Source organism: Xiphophorus hellerii, chromosome 22 (assembly GCF_003331165.1).
Source record: "Xiphophorus hellerii strain 12219 chromosome 22, Xiphophorus_hellerii-4.1, whole genome shotgun sequence".
NCBI lineage: Eukaryota > Metazoa > Chordata > Actinopteri > Cyprinodontiformes > Poeciliidae > Xiphophorus > Xiphophorus hellerii.
In genome coordinates this window covers 16,584,326-16,606,787 of record NC_045693.1, presented here as the reverse complement: position 1 = coordinate 16,606,787, position 22,462 = coordinate 16,584,326, and the positions used below count along the sequence as shown (strand labels likewise).

The following is a 22,462-nucleotide window of genomic DNA, read 5'->3' as shown; positions in this document are numbered from 1 at the left end:
CTACAGCCCAAGGACACACACATGCCCACACAAGTCCTCGATAACGGCGCTCACATGAGTGTACACACACACACACACACACACCTCTCCCGGCCCAGAGAGCACAACCATCACACAGAGCATTCCATCATACTGTCACTCTCATCTGCTGCCCTTTCCCATTACAGCTCTCCCCTGATTTTGCCTCTCTCCTTTAGCTCTCCTTCTGTCTAAACCTTTTCATATTTTTTTCTCCTCTCCACCACGACACCCACTGCTGTCCCCAACTTCTTGTTCCTGTTTTTATGCATATCATACACCTAACCAGCCAGTTTTAGCAGTAGCAGAGGGGAGGATGCATTTTGTGCCAGTCCTGGGTCATTTGAGCCTCAGACGGAATGTTAGCGGGCGGCAGCGATGCTTCCGAATACCACACACATGATTGAGACTGAGAAGTGGGCCACAACTGTCAGATATCATGCTTCTCTCATATGTGAGCCTGTAAAAATGCAGTCATGGAAAAAACACCAACACAGCAATTTGGCTTGTATACAGTATAATCATGGGAGCTGGGTTTTGTTTGGGCAGATGTGATTTGCTGCAGTCTCCGCATGAAAAAATAAAAATAAATTCCTTCCTTCCACCGCTTCCAGAGCGGGATAAATGACAAAACCATGTCAGGCTGGTGATGCAAAGAGGATAATTAGGATTCACGAAACACAGTTTGTCCTCAAAAGCAAATCACTTCCCTGGTGCTCAGGGGCTACAGAGGCACAGATCATTTTATATATCAGCACCTAGCAACTGGCAGATGGAGTGAACTTGGAGCAGGCTGCCAAAGCTGATAGGACACTGCAGGACTGCAAAATGAGCTGTGATGATTCCCCTGCTGAGGCCAACAAGGGAGACATACCTCATTAAGATGCAGCACATCCTCGAATGCCTAGCCACGCTCTGCAGCAGCAAGTTGCCCCTCTGCAAAAAAAAAAAATATATATATATATAAAATAAAATTGTTTGCTCTAAACACAGAGAATCAAATGTGATTTAAAGGAGGAGATGAGTTACAAAAAAAATACATCGATAGTTGCTTATTTGATATTCTGTCCATTGTGGTCAACCAACACACTACCTGGAGGGAGACAGGTCATTAAAACGGCACCTGTAGTGAGAGTATAAACATATGGTCTTCATAAGCATTCAGCATACACCAGCATGAACACACACCTTTGTTGTACATGCAGAAGACAGAAGAATGTCCTCATTACACACCCCTTCCTGACCTGTAGGAGAGCACAGGCGTCTGCTCTTTTGAATTTAGGTGTCTCTTCTGTGGTTCGCTCATTTCTGAGGCGGCATCTACCAAATAAGTATCCTGCGTCACAGTTGGTTTGGAGCTAAACATCTCATTCATCAACGCCTTCTCTCATCGCTCCTTGTCAAACTTTTTCTTTTTAGACTTGCTAAAATCGTTTTTTATTGAGTTAGGTGTATAAAATTTCCAGCTTATGACATCCTCCGTTCCTGGAATAATGTGAAATTAAACTAATTTTACTTCTCCGGTACTGAGACAAAGGAAGGCAGACAGAAGAGGAGCAACCAAATTAAGAAGAAAAAAAAAATTAGAGAGGGATGCCGGGAAACAGGGTCTGTTACAAGGAGCAGAGACAAAGACAGAGAGGCAGGGACTCTTGGGACGGACCAATGGGGCTGTGGAGAGACAAGCTTAATTTCCCTCCACCATCTGTTACCAGTCCCCGGGTTGAAAGCTCCACTTATGTCAAACCTCCGCAGCCTCACAGCCAGCAAAGCGCCACTGAGCTGCAGCCTTTTTAGTTGTTTGTCCCTATGAGTGGCTTCATATCCACACCATTGGTACCAGTCGACCCTCCAGTTCTCATGCTTCGTGCTACTGGGGAACTGTAACAGTGAAGGGTGCGCTCTAAGTCAGAGTGGCTTTGGATTTTGCGTGTCTTGTTTTGGTTAATTTTTGCTCTGTTTTTAACTCATTTCACATAGTTTGGCCTGTATTCACACGCCTTGAAGTTTTTCCACCGTTTTACAAGTTACAACCACAACCTTGAATTTAAATTTGTTTTACAACTTAAAATATGAAAAGTGCGGAATGCATTTCTATTCAGCCTCCTTTAAATTTGATGTCCCTAAATAACATAAACCTGACTTTAGAAGTCAGCTAATTAGCATACCGGCCCAAGTGCCCCATGGTAACTGGAAAAACAACTCAAGTGGGAAAATGTTTCAATAGCACATCTATTAGCTGTGCACCCCAAAATGTCTGATGAGTATGAAAAAGAGATCCATTATTGAAAGGAAGTCAAAAGAAGTCACACTTGTAGTTTTCCCACAAACCTTGTTTACAGAAAGCATGTGGAAGGAACTCTTGTCATGTGACACCAAAACAGAACTTTTTGGCCTACATTTAACACTAGGAGTACTAGTGTTAACAGTTAACTAGTGTTAAAACACGTATGTGGCTGAAAATCCGCAAAGCTTATCATCCTGAACACAACACCCAATGGTAAAATGGTGAAACGTGGTGGTGGCCACATTATGGTTCTAGGATGCTTTTTTCCCTCACAGGAAGGAAGTTGGTCTTTAATGGGAATTAATGAGAATATGGATGGAGCTTAATACAGGAGAATTCTGGACAGAAGTTAACATGGAGGTTGCAAAGATTGACACTGACAGTTTCCAGCAGGATGACCCTAAAGCCCTAAAATAGAGCCCAATCCAATTTAGACATACTGACTAAATGGGAAGAAGTTCAATGGGTCTGAATAATGTTGGTGTAGTTTATAGGACAATCACAGTAACTATTCTGATTAACCTTCAGTGTTTAATCTTTGCCTATTGCCTCTAATAGAATAATATCCACAGGGGATGCTGGGAGTCTATATATAGACCTCCAAACTGGGAAAGACACTCCGCACCCTCCACCCCCAACTCAAAATGTGTCAATGGACGTGCCTTTAAGCAACTGTTTCCCTTTTCGTCCTGGTGATGTAAGCAAAGAGGAGAGATGTCTGGCCTACATTGAAACATTCAAAGCCATTAAAAGATATGGAAATATGTCACAATACAAGGTAAAAGATAGTGTTAAAATATCAAAAATAGAGGATTGTACACTTCAAAAAAATATTATTTCTTGTTGAATATGAAGATTTGTTTCTAATCCATATACTTAAGCTCTCCAAACAGCGCACTCGCTCTGGAAACAGAGAATGGGCGTCACACAGAGACAGATGTGGAGTAGGGGCTGCCCCTAGGACAAACAATTTCCTGGCATTTCAATCACTCTATTTAGTCTCAGGTTATTTCGATGCAAATTATTTGAAAGGTCACTTTGCGCAAAGGGATATGTATTGTGCTTCCCATGTTGTTAATTCATAAACTAAAAAAAAAAAAATCAAGTCTAGACTCTCTCTGACCTGGCTGTCGCTTAATATTCAGCACAAGCTTCAGAACATTTAAGTGAATTACTTGATTTGTTCGGCCATATACTGAATTTTTCCTGTCCAAAGTCTGAGTTAATTCAAAGCTTTCAGTGTAGGGAGCCCTCATGTGGTTGTTTCTGATATTACAACCACCAAAATAAGCCTGTGATGTCCTTGTATATTCGAGCGCTGAAAGTTTTAGATCAGAAGCAAATGGAGTAGTGTCATTGTAAAAATGCAGAAAAAGTAATATCAAATAGTTTTGTACGGCTGTCTTTTGAAAAACATATTTTTAAACATGTTTACAGTCTTCTGAGGTAATTTAGTAAAATGATTTGAAAAGTTGTCAATGGTGACTTTAACTCGGCAAATTAATTTTGGACTGTGTCATCTTGAATTATTCCAGATTTGGAACAGTGTGCCATCTTAAATAAAAACATTCATGTTTTAACTTCTAGGTCAAACAGTGGCTTAAACAAAGAAACACTGAGGCACATCAAATTTCAGTTCACTGGTCAGTACTTTTCTTTTTATGTACTGCAATTTTCTCGTTAGTTTGCAGCCAATGTTTTTTTATAAGTCACTGTAATAAAAACTTAATATTTTCTGATAATTCTACAGTTTTTAGTTTAAAGAGCTTTCAATCAGGTGCCAGAAAAAGAACCAAAATGACTTGAAAAATGTTCTGCTTGTGCCACTCCACTGTGGCTGCAGATAGGAAATTGTCCAACAGCAATATTCTGGTTTGAAGTTGTGGAGTCAGTCATAATAAAAGCTTCTTTACTTTCTTTTCCCAGCACTCTGTGACCTTTTGTACCCTGAGCGCACATCCCTCTGTTATGAGGCTCGGCTGCAGTCAGTTTGTCCTAAAGAACGGATATTTTATGACGTCCGAAATGGGAAATTGTCATGTTCGGGAATGGTTTGAAAGTCAGAAAAATTTTATAAATTTAGTTTCTTAAAGTGATATACACAAGTTTTTACAACAATGCTATTCCTGAATTTCAAGAAATGTAATATAGTTATACCACAGAACAACCAGTTTTGAACATGAAACAGGTGTAACTTTTTTTGTTATTTTACATTAAAAAAATAAAAAACATGATGTGCATTGAACTTAATCACATAACTGTGAAGAGGCAACATAAATGAACAGTCACAGGGTGTCTTTTTTCCCAAAACTTTATTTGATGACAATATACAAGACCATCTTGAGCACGAAGACACCCGCTGGCCGTCTGGGCTCACTGCAGGGAGAAAGCAGCAGCATTAGCGTCACAGAAAACTGAACTGCTAAGAATGAGAGCATGGTTTCTACTTTCATTATTCTGAGTTTAGAGTAACAAACAGCAAAAATAAAAATAATTATATTATTAAACAATACCGTTCTTCACAGGTTTTAGACCTTAAATTTCAGAGTAAATGTTTCACACACAAGCAATCTTTAGATTCAAACGCCCCAGCCCCACAAACACACACCACAAAACCTTCTACCAACATGCAGCTCTTAATCTTAGGTTCAGTCAACTTTATGGTCTAATAAAAGCACTTGTGTTTAGTTTTAAGTGAAAACAGAGGAAAGACTAGTAGATAATCCCATTACATCAGAGAAAGTCTAAAACACAGAAGAAGAATCACTGAAGGAAAGCTACTGGGAAAAGTAGTGACATGCATGGAACAGCTCATGGCTATTAGTTTAGGATGTGCAACACAATGGCACACCATGCTTTTCTGCTTTGATACCTGCAAAACTGAAAACTTCATTTCTGCAAAAGAAATCCATGGGAAGCAAAGTGAAGAACAAAAAGTGGAACAAAAATAAAATTGACATGTTAAGAAGTTCAAACATGGAACAGAAAAGATTTCTGAATGGACCTGCATCATATCCAAGAGCTAAGCCAATATACACAATATATTAGAATATGCTTCTTACTGCTACTTAAGCAGCTACAACAGCGCACCACAATGGACAATACTCTAAAGCCAAGCAAGCTTTGTAAATCCAGAGTTTAGAGTTAAAACACTTGGATCACAGACTGGTGCTACAAGGGTGAGGGGTGGGAATGTACACTACAAAAACTACACCAGGGGCTGCAACTGGTTAGTAATACTGTAAAAAACAAGTCAACTAGTGAGAATCTCCTTTTACCACCATCACTTTTCCAAAAAATAAACTTCTACCACATTAGTTTTACTGATTAGTACTAGGAGGAGGGGGCAGACAGCTCAGTAATAATCCAAGGCCTAGATCATTTAACATTGGATGCAGAAAATACATCCAAATAGGAAAAGTGTTATGGCTTCTCTGTTAGGCCAGGGTACAGAGGCAGGAGTTAGCTGCCGTCTAGGATTCCAGGATGATCAACACAATGCAGTTAATCCTCTTATGGACTACATTTACCTTCTACAGTTTCCGAAGACAATGAGACAAAGTTGGAAAGATGAGGAATAAATTAAAATGGGGAAAAGCAGGAGAAAAACACAAGAATAATGATGTTGGAAAAAGAATAGGGTGTGCAAGGAAATGCCGTAGAAGATTACAAGTTGTGTTTGTAAAAATGTCCTTCTGACAAACTTTCACCGGCATAATCATTTTGATTTCATAAATGTGCTTCACTATCACTGTACCTTTTTGCCAGCAGCTCCAACACTGGCCTTCTTGATGCCTCGTACTTTCTTCATTCTGTTCTTGCGTTCCTTGCGCTGTTTCCTTGAGGTCTTCTTTTTCTCATACAGACCATGCTAAGGGGAAAAAACAAAACATTATTACTATTGCAGCTCTTTATTATCAGCATGCAGACAGGCAGCTGTCAAAGTGCAGACAAGTAAATCATGAGAGGTCAATAAGAATCTACTTTAACACGGCAGGCCCTTGGACAAATTACACCCAAAGATTTGCCGTTTTATTAATCACCAACTACCGATCTCTAATATATAATTACTTTAAATCACTGCTTATCAATGCAAGCCAATTAATGAAACGTCTCCCTAGCGACAATGATTTGATATACGATTGAAAACTAAATGATCAAAAGCCTGAAAATGTATGAAATGGGCAAAGGCGAACATGAGAAGCAGCTGTGATATTTCCATAAATAGGAACATTTAGCACGATCTAAACACTAAAAAATATACAGGTTGGTGACTTTAAAACATAGAAATGAAAGAAATTGAATATGTGACCAATACTAACGACTATTTATGGTGACGAAAATCTAAATCATCATAATTTCAGAATCTTGTAAAAATATATTCATACTGATAAGTACATGATTGTCTGTTGAAGGTTTCGCCATCAACAGGCCCCTCTCTGCTCAGACTGAGCTGCTTTTTGCTTTAAATCACATCTCACTGACTCCACAATGGTCTTGTGTTCTTACAGATCAAACCGGAGATGGATCAGAAGTATAAAAACCAGAATGGCTTTTGGGACAAGATTCAAACTGCTTCAGTGCAGTACTGACTGCAGGATACAATAATAGGAGAGGCACATAGGACTATGAAACAGCAGTGCATCACCAAAATACCAAAATCCAAGTTGAAGGTCTGCAAAATGTGCTCACAACAAACAATACACCACATAGCTTGATTAGTTACTAAAGTACAACTGTAAGAATAAACGTATCAATTCTGATACATTTAGATGCTGAATGCTGATAATTGATACATTGATAAATGTATCAATTCTGATACAGTTATTCTTACAGTAAATAAACATGCTAATGATGTGTTTTAAAAAAAAAAGTACTCCTTCCAGCATAGACAGCATGAAGGAGACCCACCAGAAGGTCATTTTATTGCTACCTGCAAACAACTTTCTATGAAACTGCATGCATGCACAGAATTGCATTATTATTCTGCTGAACAATAAACAGGGGAGCATCAATAACCTATATATTAAAAGTTGGGCAAGACGAACACCAAAAAGTAGTTTTATTTTTCAGTTTCCTCAATGGTACAGAAAAAAAAAAGTTCCACACTCACCCTGGCAAGTCTGTGTTTGGGCTCATTCTTCTTGGCATAGTCTAAAGAGTCGTAGACCATAGCAAAGCCTGTTGTCTTGCCACCGCCGAACTGAGTCCTGAAGCCAAAGACAAATACAACATCGGGGGTGGTCTTGTACATCTTGGCAAGCTTCTCCCTGATTTCAGTCTTTGGGACTGTGGCCTTGCCAGGATGGAGGACATCAACAACCTATGAAGACATTAAAGCACTTTGTAAACATCTTTGCTTGATGAGACGAACTACAAAGATAGTGGCAGGACATGAGAAAACTTACCATCTGCTTCCTCTGAAGCAATCGGTTCGTCATAAACTTGCGGGTCCTGACTGTTACTGTGTCGTTCTGTAAATGAGGAAAAAGATTAATTACACAAGCTGTAGGTGTTAGCTGACAGGTTTACTGTTGAGAGACAGATCACATATTTTGATGCACGTTTCTGAGGAAAGTGTTTGTAATAACTCAAGTACCTCTACTGGTAAGATGTTATATGCATGTGAAAACCTACCTCACCTGTCAGGTAAACAGACTGCAATTTCAAGCAAGCCAACTGAAACTGTTCATATTTCTATGGGACATGTATAGCTAAGCATGTAACTCCTCCAGGCATTTAGTTGAATACTCACAAAAAGACATTTATGTCTGATTATCTCCGTTTCTAAGCTAAGAATAAAAGGTGAAAAAGATGTTTTAACCTAAATTTGCTTTCTTTCTATGTTTCTAGTACCCGGTTGTGGCAGCTGTGAGCATTTTACTGTCTTCTCACACATGGGCCGCGTTATTAGCATATTTAGGGAGTGCATGCTAACGTTAGCGACATTAGGCTAACATTTGTATTTTACCAGTTAAAAACGGCACAAATTACGAAAACGTAAGTTGACTATTTCTAATCATAAATGCGAACAAAGAAATGTAAACGATTGAAACTCATTTAAAGCAGGGAAGACGGGCGTGGGTATTTGGCGGACAGGTATCAGTTAGGCTAAATTGTGAAATGTACTGTATAACTTACTCAAAATTTCTTATTGTTGATTAATATTGCCAGGATCAAAAAAAGGAAAAACAACGTATCAGTTAATATGTGGTACGAGTGTGTTGGTGTACGGATGGCCTCGATATTGAACGGATTTTAGATGTATTTTTTCCCCGACACTCACCATTTTGACGCCGGCCTCGCTCAGGGACGTAAAAGAGGAAGAAGGACCAGCGGCAGCCCGGATTATTGCCTGCACAAAATGAGGAGGGCGTGTAGTGGTAGTGCCTGATGTAAAACACGCATTATAAACATATTTACTGTACACACCAAGCTTAAATATTCGTTAAGCACTTTCGTACTACGTTGAATTGTCCGTGATTTCTCCATGACCTTACCTAGTGGGCAAATAAGTTAAATGGGAAGATAAATTGTATATTGTTTATAACACCCATTATTCTAAAATTTCAAGTAAGCTTAAAACAAAGATCTGCGTTATTTTAAAGTTTTTTAAAAGACTAATTTATTAGGTTACCTTGGGTAAGCTAGATTATTCTCATTGTAGTTGTTTGAATCCACTTCAGCTTGATTAAAATATTGAGTATAAACCTTTAGTTTCATTTTAATTATTCATTTAATAAAGCCTCTTATGTCAGTTATTAGAGCCTGCAAATATATTTAACCAAATATATTTGCATATATTTTAATACATATATATATAAAATATGCAAATATATTTGCACCTTAGACATCGGGTCTAAGGTGCAAATCAAAAATTCAATTCACAATATGATGAATAATAAATGAATGTCAAAAACATCAGTAGGAAGAAATGAGACAGGAGGCTGGTCATACCAAAGTCAAAGGAATGTAGTAACTAAGGCCATCCACACTGAAATGTGATATACTTCTTTATTGTAAGATGAAAGCTAAAATTTGTTCTGCATCACAGCGCTGTCCATTACAGTTACACAAACAGAGCCAAACTAAAGAAATTATATTGTAAAATTAGCAGCAGATAGAATCACTCTGGGTAGTCTTCAGTTTCACGATTGAGAGGTGCACAACAGCATTTATCAGCTTACCCCTTTTAAACCCTACATTTTTCCACCTGATGGTAATAAACTGTATTCATGATAGATAATCATGGTCAATGTTGCAAAATCTGCCACCTTTGCATTAAGTTGAATAAAATCAAAAAAAGACAAGGATACAAAATCTGTTACAGAATTTTATTGATCTTGCAGCAACAGTGTCCACTGGCATTGGAGTTTCATTTGAAATAAAAGTTATTTTAAATCTGAACAGAAGGTTACAGTAAGTTTGTGTCCAATCTCTTTCGAAGCATATTGTCTAACCCTCATCAAATCAAATGGATTGGAAATGAATCTGCCACCTGGATTACGATACCTTAATATAAAGACTTGTCGGATAAAACGTGCGATGCAAACATAATTTTAAGCAACCTGTGGATGAAATTTTCACCAGACTTTGCCAAATGTCATTACAAAGCTAAAAGAAATTAAAAATAATATTTGACAAACATCAGTCAGTGGCTCCTGTCAAACAGAGAAAGAAAATTGAATGAAAAACATGATTACTTGTTTGCCAAATAGCAGAGAGAGCTTTGGAATAAAACAAATAAACTAAACATTGGATTAAAATGAGTGAGTGGCACTTTTACCTTGTTGTCATGTAAAACATCAGCCTCACATGCACACTCACGCTTCCAAACCTTATACCAATCCGAGTCAGAAAATCGTCAAGAAAATAAAATACCTTTTGCCCACTGACCAAGCAAAATATAACTTGTTTTAACGCTACTGTGAAAAAATAAACATCTGTCAGAAAATACAAATAGATGGCAAGGAAACTAGTCACTGCATTTCATGTTAAATAAGGCATGGGCAGGCAAGATGCATGGAAATAAGAATATTAATGTCAGATCAGTTTATGGAGAGCATCTATCAAGCCCAATGCACACACGGTTATCCGCTTCATTGACATGAAATGTAAAAGGCTTGGACAGAGTGAATGCCCCGGCAAAGCCTTAATACTAAAATTGTATTCAAATATAATAATAAATGTTTAAAAAACATTTACATTTATTCAAGTTTTAAAATGGATTTTGTTGTATCCCAAGTACATAGGGATATTAACCACTCTGACGTCTGGATATTTAAAAACACCGGTCATGTTCATCCATATACCGCCTCCTCCTTAAGCTTATTAGCTATTATAACAAATCTGAGAAAAGGGCGGTGTTTATCTTTGTCGACTTAAGTTACTTGATATTATTGTACTTTGCTGAAATTAAATTCCAAGAAATATTTTAAGCTACTTATGTCTATGCTTCATTTGATATTCAATTATCTGATGATTTATATCTGTTTAATTTTCCCCTAAATTTGTTTTTAAGCATTTCTTCCTGGAGGCTTACAAATGAAATATTGCAGCAAAATGTTGGGAAATTTGGGACTAAAATCTTGGAATGGTGTTAGGTCCTTTCCTAATAGAAAAACAAGAATAATACAGCATTTCTTCAGGTACCGTTACTGGAATCAAAGCGGTCCAAGTGGTTATGGATCCTGGAGTTATTGGAGTAGTTTAAAAAAAACCCAAAAAACCCCAGAAGTCTTTAAAATCAAAGTCGGAAAAATATCAAACTTTTTTAAAATGATTCCAAATTAAAAAAAAAAAAGTACCAATTCTTGCTCAAATTAGTTTTTTTTTCCAGTTTGGTCTCACAGAAAGCTGTAAAATGAGCACTAAAACTAATTAATTTTTGGGTGCAAAATATTCGGGTCCCTTTTAATGAAAATGTTTGAAATTCGACTGCGATCCATTGTTACAAAGATAACCCTAGTTTTCGAACGTTGCCGCTCTGTATGTGCATGTAAGGTATACCAAATCGCCCTGGGGTTTACAAACATTACATCCAGCAGTGAGACAAAGAGCTAACAAAGATGGCTGCCATGAGGGCTCAAAACATTGGTTTCTACAAGCCAAGCCACTGACACACACAGTGCCAGGTTATTTTCTTATGCTGGTGTGGCTCCAGGCGGTTAGATGTCCATTTCAAACTGGGCGTCGTCACCTTAAAGATAAAGGAAAACCAGAGCGATTTGTTAAAAAAAAAAAAAAAAGAACTACAGGAACACTTTTAATAATGCATTCAATTTATAAACAAAAAAAAAAGCAGTGATCATTTAGAGATGTCACATGAAGCATTTCTGAAACGCTTCATTCATCAACTCAGCTTTCTGTTGATTTACATGGATCCTTTGACTCTCTGTGAGGCTGAAATATGAAACCCCTCTTCATCTTCTGCTTTCTAGTAGAGGCCCTCGTGCTCTGGGTCAAACTGACCGGTTTGAGAACTGGTAACTTTTGAGGCCCAAAAAGGTCCAATTTGTTCTTCCTGGCAATAACATGTTCTCCCACGAGATTTTGAGAGACTAACTCTAAAATATAATTACAGGATCTACAGAAGCCTCTCGCCTCTGTTAATATAGAAGGAGGAAGTTTTAACTCTAAAAAAAAAAACCATAAATAAAAATACATGGCACGAGCAAACTTTTTCCAGAGAGAACATAGATAAAAACCAAGACAGCTGGAACAATGTTCTTTGGACAGATGAGTTGATATTGTATCTGTCTGGCCACCATAACAGAAGACATGTTAGGCAGGATCCATGAAGTATTTTAATACTTTTGTTCTCTGTGTGATAATTGCATATACAATTTACCGGTTCAACCATAGCTTTGACAGAACAATGCCTTACCGTTCTTGCATGACAAAAACAGATATGCTGCTCAGCTGGTTTCTATATGGACATAATCTATTACATGAGGCTTGGTCTGATTGGTTGCAATTGTCTTTTGGATCCTTGTTCCCACCTCATACAGGGTGTTGCCATTTGTTTTCTGAAGTATTTTCGATTCTTGCCAGTTCTTTTTCCTATTGTCATGTGTCCAAAGGCGTGAACGTTACTTAAAAGCTGCAGGTTTCTGACCTTGGTCTGTCCATGTAAACACTGTTCTAATGCAAGTTGTGGTTTTGTGGAACTCTGGCTCTCCTTTTCTACCTAGATTCCATCACTTTCATAAATAAATAACAAGCATTGAAAACAAGCACAATCTTTTTATGCAACTCTGACCTGTAGTGGGTTTGCCATCATGGTTGTTGATGTGGTTGTTGGCTTCGTTCTTCTTGTTCTCACTCAGGATATGTTGGCTGGTCACTCCAGGGATGACAGGCAGATGTGCAGGAGGAGTCTGAGCGATGGGAGAATTCCGCCTGTCCAGCAGAAACTTGCGGTCGTAAATGATCCGGGTTCCTGCAATGAGACGCAAGAAGTTTATTTTACTCATCTTCCCTCCAAGTACCCTGAGGGATACTCTGAGTGGGTACAGCTAATACTTGTTTACACACATTTATGTGCCTTCAAACGCACTGAATTATGCCATCTGTAGTGTTCAGCAGTAGATGCAGAAACTTGATGATCAAACGCAAACGACAAAAATATTCACAGGAACAATATGCCTCAAGTAGATGTCAGCATGCTTATTTTTGCAGATGTCTCATGCAAAGTTCTGCTGTAACTAAAAGGTACATCGGGTCTAAGTTTGAATACATGAAAGTCCTCTAAGTTCAAGGCTGACAAAAAATGATCTCTTGTTTCATTGTCAAATTGTTGGTTATATTTTTTATACTTTGACCGTTTTTATTTTTAGTAGTTTATAGTTTTTATAAGTCTTATCTTTCTCAACAAGTAAAAAAAAAAAAAAAAAATGCAGAGTAGTATTTCTCTGTTAGGAATATATTGCTGTTGCAAGGACAAAAAAAAGCTGTAATACTTTACCTTTATAAATCAATATGCATTAATGTAAAGTTCTTATATAGAGTTCAGAAATTACAAAGTAAATTTACATTTTAACTAGTAGTCAATATGCTTGGAGATTATTAGTGTGGTATTTTTGAAACAACAACGCATAAAGTAATTTGCTTCCTTGTATAAAATAAAATGTGCTACCTGCACAATACTTGTGAGCATACAAGTCACAACTTGCCCTCCACTAACCACTTCCTAAATGAAGTGGAAAGAAATGGTGGCCTTTCTAGTCCTCACAAGAGAAGATTTTTCAGAAGCACCCTTGAAAATGAAGAGGTAAGAGCTGAAATTACAAATACAAATACCAACATAGATATTTTAATAGTTTTCTCATTTCGATGGCGGTAACCTCTGTATCATGTGGTAAGAAGTGTTCCAGTGCATTGTGCTTAGTATAAGTGTTTAATTGTATAAGCATCAACAAAAAACAAGTTATTCTTAAACATTAATAGAAACACACTCCGGATATTTATAACCATTGCACTATAGCTGTGTTTAGTTTTTAAAAAAGTAAAAAAGGGGAAAAAAACACTGCATTGTTTAGTTTGATGTAGGCTGTAGGGATAATAGTACACAACAACTCTACTTAGCTTTAGAACCACTTCTCTCATGAATGTAGTGAGTATTTTTAAAATGTACATATATAAAGATTTTTTTCCCATCTTTGTACCCCTCAGAAGTAGGTGAAGACATATCAGAAACCAGTTATGTAGCAATACAGTATGTGGCAATATCTTCACTAAGTTCATAGCCCAAATTTTGCAATCAGCCTTGTAATAAGTCCTCCATCTGGCTCTGCTCCATCAATGTGATCCGTCTATATTCCAGTAATTTAACAGAATCACTTGTCAGATTCTATAGTTAGACTAGGGGTGGTCATTTATCATATCGTTTATCATTTATCGTGATAAGCTTCCTATCATGATAAGAATTGATTTATTATTGTTATGAGAAATTCCAAGTAATTTAAAAAAAAACAAAAAACAAAGCTGTCTGTATTGTCAGAATTGTTAGTTTTACTATTTTTGTCACTTTGTTCAATGAAATCATCAATAAATATCAACAATTATTAAATATGATTACTGCAGTTACTGTGTGTAGTTTAGTGATGCAAATCACACATCTTTATGTGACTGGTGTCCCAAAGTATTTCAAGAGCAATATATGTGTTTGTGAGGCTATATGACACCCAGTCACAGTCATACAGTTACATCAAAAAGAAGCAATAATTATCGTTTTTATCGCCACATTTATCGTTATCACAACAGTACAACAAAATATCGTGATGAAACGTTCAGTCTATATTCCCAACGCTACCAGTTTAGACCTGTTCAAGTCCAATGTCAGGTAACGCAACCATGAGAATCTCTACGATGTTAAAAAAGCCAATCAGGAAGCAGCTAGAGGCAAGAGGGGTGGGTCTAATCTTTGTTTTTGTTTTGATCAGGATGACAACGCAGGCTAGGCCACGCAGATAGAAAACATTACCCGTTAAGTTAAGACAAAAACAGACAAGAGTAAAGCAGGTCTTCTCACCTCCAGGAGTGGTGGAAAATAAAGTGCCTCCAGGGGTGGTACAGTAGTCATGAGGTAGCTGCGTTGTGTCGTTGATCAACACCGTCCTGGTCGGGATGGCCCTGCTCTCGCTAAGCTGACGACTGGTCGACATTTTTTCGGCGCCTGTTCGGTGACAAATCCAGCAGCTACAGAAAACTGTGGTGCTTATCTCCCGACGGACGGTGGAAACCCGGGCCGTTCCCCACTTTTTTACAGCTTCCCGAAAGCTTTCTTGGCTCTCCGTTCGTCCTACCAGCCGTCAGCACCGTCCCCTCCCTCAGCAAGGCAGGAAGCACGACGAGCTGAGGGGGGATATGACGTTGCGAGCGCTACGTCACCATCTGTTTATGAAAATCTGAAACGATTGTCTGGTTGTGATTAAAGAAGCATTTGTGTTCATGGCATTTGTCAACAACAAAAAGATCACTCGCAACATTAGAAACACTGATAACTTGCCAAATAAAACCTTAAACAGAAGTTTCTTTTTGTTTCAGTGCTGCAGTTCAAAAAGTAAAATAGAATTGTTCAGATTTGTAAATTACAAAAGGGTTTTTTAAAATTAAATCTTAATGCAGCTTATGGCTTACAAAAAAGAGATGGGTAGTGACTAACTACATTTGCTTAGATGCATTTCATCATTCAATCATCTTTTTTGGAGAAAAGACTGCTACAATACTTTTTTACTTTTACTTGAGTAATATAATGAAGCATCATTCCTCCTATTTTAGTCAAATTTCTGGGTACTCTACCCTCTGCAAGTAGCTTCACTGTATTAAGAACAAACACGTTTCTCTTAAATTGCTTGAGACACAAACCTATAGTTTATCTTGTGTGATCACAAGCCTTTTGTTATTCTAATGTTTCTTTCTATCTGCTGAGGCTTTTGTACAGTTTAACTTATTTACTCTTATTTGAATACAATTTTCGTGTACTACGTTCACCTCTGCTTATACATATCATACATACATACAATTTATCAATATGTATTGATCAATTCTAATAGAGTTCTGATAGATTCTGATAGAGTTATATCAGTTCTGGACCAGAATTTCTCCAAGAGATTCCAAGAAGGAAAGGATACCCAAAATGTTTGACCTAAGTCATACAACTTGAAAGCAAATGTACCAAAAATCAGAGTAATAATTTAATTTTGTGATCTGTGCAGTTGAATTTATTGCAGTTTCTAGCTTGGCAGAGACTTTGTACCACAAGTTGTACATGTGCCACAGTATAAGAACCCTAGAGCTAGTGACTGATATTCATTTTCTGATAAAGATGACACATATTCCCAGGAAACCTTTCGTATGTGACTGGCCTATGAGCAAAAATATGAGTCAGTTTTTTATTAAATCTGAAGGTGTTCATTAAACTAACATGACACATGTCCCCAGTTAAATCTTAGAAGGCCCTGCTTCTATTTTTAGAAATATTTTTTGGAAACCAAACATAATGAAACATACAATTTGGATAGAGAAAGAAAATCAGAAAATATTTTATTAGGCCACAATTTTGGTAGTTATTAAAAGAAAAAAGAAACTATATTTATTTGTTTTACTTTTGTAAAATTTTACTCCATAATCTATTATTCTGAATTATATAATTTACTAACAGTATTCTTGTTAGTTAAAATTTCATAGGAACTGAGATTGAAAACTTAAGTCTGTTAAGAAATAAAATTTTACAAGATGTATAATAACCTAAACTTGAAATAGAGTGGTGTTGCTATTTTTAGACAAGTACTAGCAAAAACACATGATCTGTCAAAACAAACAAACCAAAAATAATAATAAAAACATGAACGCTGCTTGCAATATTAAACATGTCCTTATAGAAAATTTAATGTTCGAACAACTGAATGGTTTGGTTTGGTGTATTTAGAAACTCTTTCTAGAAATCTGAAACTTTCTCCATACCATGTCAACTGTGATAAAATTTAGAACAATTTATTTAAAAATGTACAATATTTTTGAGACTTCACTGTGACTTGCTCAGGCCCCCCCGGGGGAATCTTTTAGCCTGAACACCCTGCAGAGGAAGAGACCGAGGTAAGACACATCTGCACAAAGCCTTCAAACATTTCAGTGCTTTACAAACAGTCACAATACTTATATTGTCCATTTGTTTGTTTTATTTTAACAGGACACCACCAGTTCCAGATAAGATGACACTGCATAAAAACACATAATCAATAAAATACTTCAATCTGTTTGTACCTGTTTCTTTTAGCATTCAACACACATTTTAAGTGTTTTCCAGCCAAGTAATGAAGACCTTCATTACACATCGGTTAGGTCTGTGAAGTAGTGTTTCTTGTATATTACAAACCAATATTTGCTGCAAATTCTGTAATATTTGTGAAAGGAATACGCTTATATGCTATACATAATGGGACGTGATTGTACAGATGGGATGAGATTAAATACATGTATGGCTCTCCAAAATGATCTTCAAACAAATGTGCCTATTTATTTCTTCTTCTTCTTAGTATAAATATTATTATAAAAAATTTCCTGCGTTGCGTTTATTTGTCAAAATTATTTCAACATGTTCGAAGCAAAACTTTCATAATCGTCATCATCAAACATTCCCAGCAGCTCCTGAAGGCAGCATACACGAGAACTGCGGACGCATGCGCAATGGCTCCAGTTGCTACCAACCGGGGTCTACCGTGTTCTTCCGCCGCCATCCTCCATCCGTAAGCAGGCAACTTCAGAAAGCCACACTTCAACATGAGCTTCACAGTCGAAGAGAGGGGAAATGCGAACTCTCTCAGCTACCGCTTGTTCTTTAGTAAGTAAACAATGAGTAAAAATAGCAGAGTTTTATCTTTGTTTGCCACTTTAAGGACTCTGTTGACACCGCAGGCCAGCCGCAATCTCCCACGTGTCAGTAATTCATTTATTCTCGGATTTAGCTTAGGGGAAACTACAGAAATGTGGGGATTCTATTTTTTATTTCCTGCACGGCAACTTTTGAGTCATTCAATTTTCACTTTTCAGATCCATTTAATTTTTTTGCTTTTACAAAGTTAATGCAATTTAGCGATGCTTCTTTACGTTTTATATATATTTCTCAGACATTGTTCTGTATAAGAACACCGCAAATTGAAACTTTATTTCTGGAAACCTCGCAAGGTGTTTTAACACGTCACATAGAAACCTAAAAGGGCGGGGCATCGTTCTCCCTGTATATAATAAGGGCATTGATAAATGTAATCTTTGAGACAAGCAGCTCTTTGTGTTTTCTGGTAGACGAATGGTTAAATGCCAATTTTGTGCCCAAACCTAAAGAATTTCTGGTATAAAATATGTTTTAAAAAAAGTAATAAATAGTAAGCAGTTGGTGCTTTTTAAGTAATCCACACAATAATCTGAGGTGTTGAAGTGAAAGTAAAAGTTTGGGACATTATGTGTAATTTCTTAGTGTGCAACACCTGCCTGCTGACATAAAATGTTTCAGATTTGTTTGTTAACTTACCTGCTGTGTTAATTAGTGTTCAATCTGACTACTTCACAGAAAATGCGGAAGGAAAGTACATCTCCCCATTCCATGACATACCAATATATGCTGACGAAAGCCAAGTAAGGAAGCGATTTCAGCCTTTGGACAAATAAATGTGTATAGTTACACTTTTATGCACAATTTAAGGCCAGACAGTGGTTCGGTTATAGCAATATTGCTGCAGTAAATGCATTTCTGTGGCTCATCTGTCCCAGCGCACAACTGCTTTGGATAATACTTTGCAAAATATCAAGGTCATAGTCTGTTTAGAAAGCTGCACCCTTTACTCTTTGCTTTCCCTGGACTATGTCAATATATCTCATGGCTGCAGTTGAACAATTGTAATATTACAAAGCAGTTAATTTAGCTTATATTTTTAATGCATAATGCATGACGTGAATGTTTTCTTTCCTCTCTTAGAACATCTTCCACATGGTTGTTGAAGTACCCAGATGGACAAATGCAAAGATGGAGGTAAGAGGCTGTCTTTTTTTATGCTGTAGTTTATCAAACTACAACAGGTGTAGATTCTTCTGTATCACGGAAATACAGACCAAACACCAAAGTTTGCATAAAGAAAATGTTTATTGTTATTAAAAAAAACTAAAGTTGTCATGGGATTAAAGTGCACAAGAAACATCTTCTGTAAGAGTTTAGTGAGCTCTTATCAACACCTTATCAGGTTTTTATTAAGACGTTAAAGTTCTTTCACCACTCTAAACACAAATTTGCAGAAAGTAAATGCATTTATTGACGTGTTGCACAGATATAAGTTATTGATATCTATCAATTTTCTCCTGCTTTGTTTGCGTACAAAAAGTTTCTGATGATTCAAAGCAATTTATTTATACAGCACCAAGTCGCAAGGAATGTTATCTCTAGGCTCCTAACTAAACAACCTGGTCCACCTCTGAAATCACTGTCCTGCCTGATTCATGCCCAATTACGTAAAGTCTGATTTGGTTATCTAATGAAGATGAGTTATCTACCTTGCAGTAATCCCTTCTATTAAGGAGTCACGTGGAGACAGTAGAGAGGACTCATCTTTTACAAAAAGAAACTTGCAGTAGAACAAGGCTCAGCGCTCTGACGCCTGTTGCAATGTGATAAGAATTGAGATTGCAGTAAGGCAATCTCACTGCAACTGAGAAAAATCACTGCAATATTATTCTTGAACTTCAGCATCTCGGGCACTAAGAGCATACATCCAATCATTTACAATATAATATACATCCAAATATTGAATCTAAGACGTCCTTTGCTTTTTCAAATTGCACACACTAACAGTCTGATAACGGTGGTGAATCAGTTTATCGTGTAGCTCTAGAGGACAGGATTAAGTGCTGGATCATGACTGTTGATAAAGAAAACGAAATGAAGTTAGTGGCAGCAGTGGCTCCATACTCATCAGAGTCATCTGGTAACTGAAGCTAAACCTGAAATTCTGGCTGTAATTATTAGTAACTGCTGCAACATCATGCCTACCTATTTTTATTGTTAGCAACATTAATGACATATTTTTAACAGACAATTACATCTCTAATTTTAAAATGTCTGATTTTCTGTTTTCCAGATTGCTACAAAAGACATCCTAAATCCAATAAAGCAGGACGTGAAGAAGGGGAAGTTGCGCTACGTGGCTAATGTTTTTCCTCACAAAGGCTACATATGGAACTACGGAGCAATCCCTCAGGTCTGTGTGCTCTGTTAGTATTTTGTTGTGTGCATTGGATATTATCACTATGTAACAGTAAACATTAAGTGGTAATAAGTTCCGTTATGGTGTTTCAGACATGGGAGGATCCTGCCCACAAGGACGGAGACACTGACTGCTGCGGTGACAACGATCCCATTGATGTCTGTGAAATTGGAAGCAGGGTACATCTTTCACTTTAATGTCTGTTTTTTTATTGTTTGTGCATATTCCTGGGACATTTTATAAATGATTGACAACCTGAAAACTTCCTCATGAAGGTGTGCACCCGAGGAGAGGTCATCAAGGTGAAGGTGCTCGGTATCTTGGCCATGATTGATGAGGGAGAAACCGATTGGAAAGTGATTGCAATCAACGTAGAGGACCCCGAAGCCAAGGACTTCAACAGTAGGTTTTCTCCTCTTTTTTTTAATGCAACTTCTCTGCTGAATCAGCTAAATCATGATTGCTATACCATCACTGTTGATGTTCAGACATCAGTGACGTCCAGCGCCTGAAACCTGGTTATCTGGAGGCCACTGTGGACTGGTTCAGGAGGTACAAAGTGCCAGATGGGAAACCAGAGAACCGCTTTGCTTTCAACGAGGAGTTCAAGGACAAGGTTACTCATGCCAACACACCTCATTTATCTTTATTTCAGCTGTAAATAAGGTATTCTGACTAAATAGAAGTTGTTAATCAGGGTTTGTCATTTTCCTTCTGGGTATCTTCATGTTCTGCTGGGAAAAAAAAAAAGGTTTTTAGCAACATTCAGGAGTTCCTACATAGCCTGAAAAAGTTTGAATCTTAAACATTTATCTGTTTTAGATAAGGATGGAAAAAGAAATTAAGAAGATGGAAGCATATTTGTATTTCCAGACTGTATCACCTAACTCACTGCCTATAAGTAGCATCTATTGATCCATCAATCATACCAATCAATCATTTAGTAGTGTAATATTTTAATATGAAGGTCGCTTGAGGTTTATCTGGATGCTTAGCTCCCACATTAATGATTTCTCTTTTCTGTTTTAGGACTTTGCCATTGAAGTGATCAAGAGCACGCACAACTTCTGGAAAGCCCTCATTGGCCAGCAGACTAAAGCTGGTGAACTAAACTGGTAAACACTGCAGTTCCGTTGCTGTGTTGGTTTCAGTTTAAGCAGCTGAATGTGATAGATTCACATTCATTAAAATGTCAACTCTGTGTTCTAACACTGTCTCACGAACAGCAAAAACACGTGCGTCTCATCTGGCGACAGTCCGTACTGCTGCTCAGCAGACGAGGCCAAAGCTGCTGTTGGTGAGGTAAGATTTCTCTCTCCTCCTTCCAATTTGCAACACAGCAGAAGTTTCAACACAGGGACTCATAATTTATCATTTCACTATGATTTCAGACGTGTCCCTGTGGAAAAGGAGACCCTATCCCACCATCAGGTAGAGATTCGTAACTACTCCTGTCTCTAATTGAAAGATTGTTTTAAATTCCCGTTGAATATTATTGATATGTTTCCTGGGTTTTTAATTTTTTGTTTTACACTTGCAGTCGATAAATGGTTCTACTATGAGAGGAAGTGATCCTGGAGCTGAATGGTTTCACAAACAAAAATGATCATCTGTGTCGGTTCTACTAAAAGATGAATTTAAATTTGACTCCAGTGGGAATGCTGGGAAGTTGGGTGTAGGACCTCTGTCTTCCTGTAGATGGAGTGCTAGTGGTTAGATACCGACTCAAAGATTTCATCATGTCGTGAAAAACAACTTTTTTTCCTAATTTAAACAAAGATCTCTGTGGAGATGCGCTGTCTGATAATGTACTGGCAATGTGCCTCATAAAACCGTGTATGATGCTGACCTGCTTTAATAAAGCTTCTCTGCTTAATGTATTGAGTATGTGTTAATAAATGAGTAATAACACTAAAGTGGAAAAAGATTTGCTTTTATAAATTTCTAAAATACTCATTTGCAGTCCTGCCACCAAATGTCCATTGCCGCTCATATATTTTACTTGTGTAGATTAGTATTTGGAGAAGAGTTTTTTGTGTGTAACACTATTGACAGACATAAAAAGTTAATACCAGACATTTCCCATTCCCCTCTGGCTTGAACATCATTATAATTTTTCAGAATCAAATAACAGCTGACTGTTGTGCAATGATTATGAACTTAGTACTAAATATTCCATATTTCTAAATATGGATCTCTTAAAGGTTGTTAAAATGAAGTTTCATAAATGCTTCTAAGCTGTTTTCAAAAGTTGATTGTAATAGAGAAAATGACATACTTTCTATTAACCCCACGTGGCTCTTTTTAAATGTGCCTTATTGTCCTTATATTCTTATCTTAAGTCATATTTTCACTGGCTGTAAGCAGAAAGTCACAACAGAAATAAAGGCTCAAAATTATCATC

The 22,462-nt window shown here is 37.3% G+C and overlaps 3 protein-coding genes across 7 annotated transcripts; 1 reads left to right on the top strand and 2 right to left on the bottom strand.

Moving 5' to 3' along the window:
* Positions 1-4,598: 4,598 nt before the first annotated feature.
* On the bottom strand, positions 4,599-8,698 carry rps24 (ribosomal protein S24). 5 transcript variants are annotated; one of them, XM_032553975.1, is made up of 7 exons: positions 8,592-8,697; positions 7,714-7,779; positions 7,419-7,628; positions 6,063-6,176; positions 5,836-5,838; positions 5,178-5,200; positions 4,599-4,681 (listed from the first exon to the last, which is right to left on the bottom strand). In XM_032553975.1, exons 1-6 carry the CDS (start codon positions 8,592-8,594, stop codon positions 5,195-5,197), a joined length of 402 nt encoding a protein of 133 aa, XP_032409866.1. In that variant the 5' UTR covers positions 8,595-8,697; the 3' UTR covers positions 4,599-4,681; positions 5,178-5,194. The 5 variants fall into 5 exon arrangements, with proteins under 5 accessions (XP_032409866.1, XP_032409865.1, XP_032409867.1 ...); XM_032553974.1 differs by lacking the exon at positions 5,836-5,838 and having other exon boundaries at positions 5,178-5,206; XM_032553976.1 differs by lacking the exon at positions 5,836-5,838.
* A 927-nt stretch (positions 8,699-9,625) lies between these two features.
* On the bottom strand, positions 9,626-15,162 carry eif4ebp2 (eukaryotic translation initiation factor 4E binding protein 2). Its single transcript, XM_032553906.1, has 3 exons — positions 14,838-15,162; positions 12,567-12,746; positions 9,626-11,504 (listed from the first exon to the last, which is right to left on the bottom strand). Exons 1-3 carry the CDS (start codon positions 14,968-14,970, stop codon positions 11,473-11,475), a joined length of 345 nt encoding a protein of 114 aa, XP_032409797.1. The 5' UTR covers positions 14,971-15,162; the 3' UTR covers positions 9,626-11,472.
* A 2,323-nt stretch (positions 15,163-17,485) lies between these two features.
* On the top strand, positions 17,486-21,974 carry ppa1b (inorganic pyrophosphatase 1b). Its single transcript, XM_032553902.1, has 11 exons — positions 17,486-17,648; positions 18,375-18,439; positions 18,780-18,833; positions 19,933-20,052; positions 20,151-20,237; positions 20,334-20,460; positions 20,547-20,674; positions 21,088-21,173; positions 21,285-21,360; positions 21,450-21,489; positions 21,599-21,974. The coding sequence occupies exons 1-11, from the start codon at positions 17,588-17,590 to the stop codon at positions 21,628-21,630; spliced, it is 876 nt and encodes a 291-aa protein (XP_032409793.1). The 5' UTR covers positions 17,486-17,587; the 3' UTR covers positions 21,631-21,974.
* The last annotated feature ends 488 nt before the right edge of the window (positions 21,975-22,462 follow it).

Excerpts from the sequence above, each read along its gene's own strand:
- rps24 (XM_032553973.1), bottom strand. Across the intron at positions 6,177-7,418 it reads CCAAACACAGACTTGCCAGG|CATGGTCTGTATGAGAAAAA; the intron begins GTGAGTGTGGAA and ends TTTTCCCCTTAG. Across the intron at positions 5,839-6,062 it reads TTGGAGCTGCTGGCAAAAAG|AAGGTAAATGTAGTCCATAA; the intron begins GTACAGTGATAG and ends CGGAAACTGTAG.
- eif4ebp2 (XM_032553906.1), bottom strand. The coding sequence starts at position 14,970 with ATGTCGACCAGTCGTCAGCTTAGCGAGAGCAGGGCCATCCCGACCAGG. Across the intron at positions 12,747-14,837 it reads ATTTTCCACCACTCCTGGAG|GAACCCGGATCATTTACGAC; the intron begins GTGAGAAGACCT and ends GTCTCATTGCAG. Across the intron at positions 11,505-12,566 it reads TGATGGCAAACCCACTACAG|GTGACGACGCCCAGTTTGAA; the intron begins GTCAGAGTTGCA and ends TTTATCTTTAAG.
- ppa1b (XM_032553902.1), top strand. The coding sequence starts at position 17,588 with ATGAGCTTCACAGTCGAAGAGAGGGGAAATGCGAACTCTCTCAGCTAC. Across the intron at positions 18,440-18,779 it reads TATATGCTGACGAAAGCCAA|AACATCTTCCACATGGTTGT; the intron begins GTAAGGAAGCGA and ends TTCCTCTCTTAG. Across the intron at positions 21,174-21,284 it reads AAAGCTGGTGAACTAAACTG|CAAAAACACGTGCGTCTCAT; the intron begins GTAAACACTGCA and ends TCTCACGAACAG.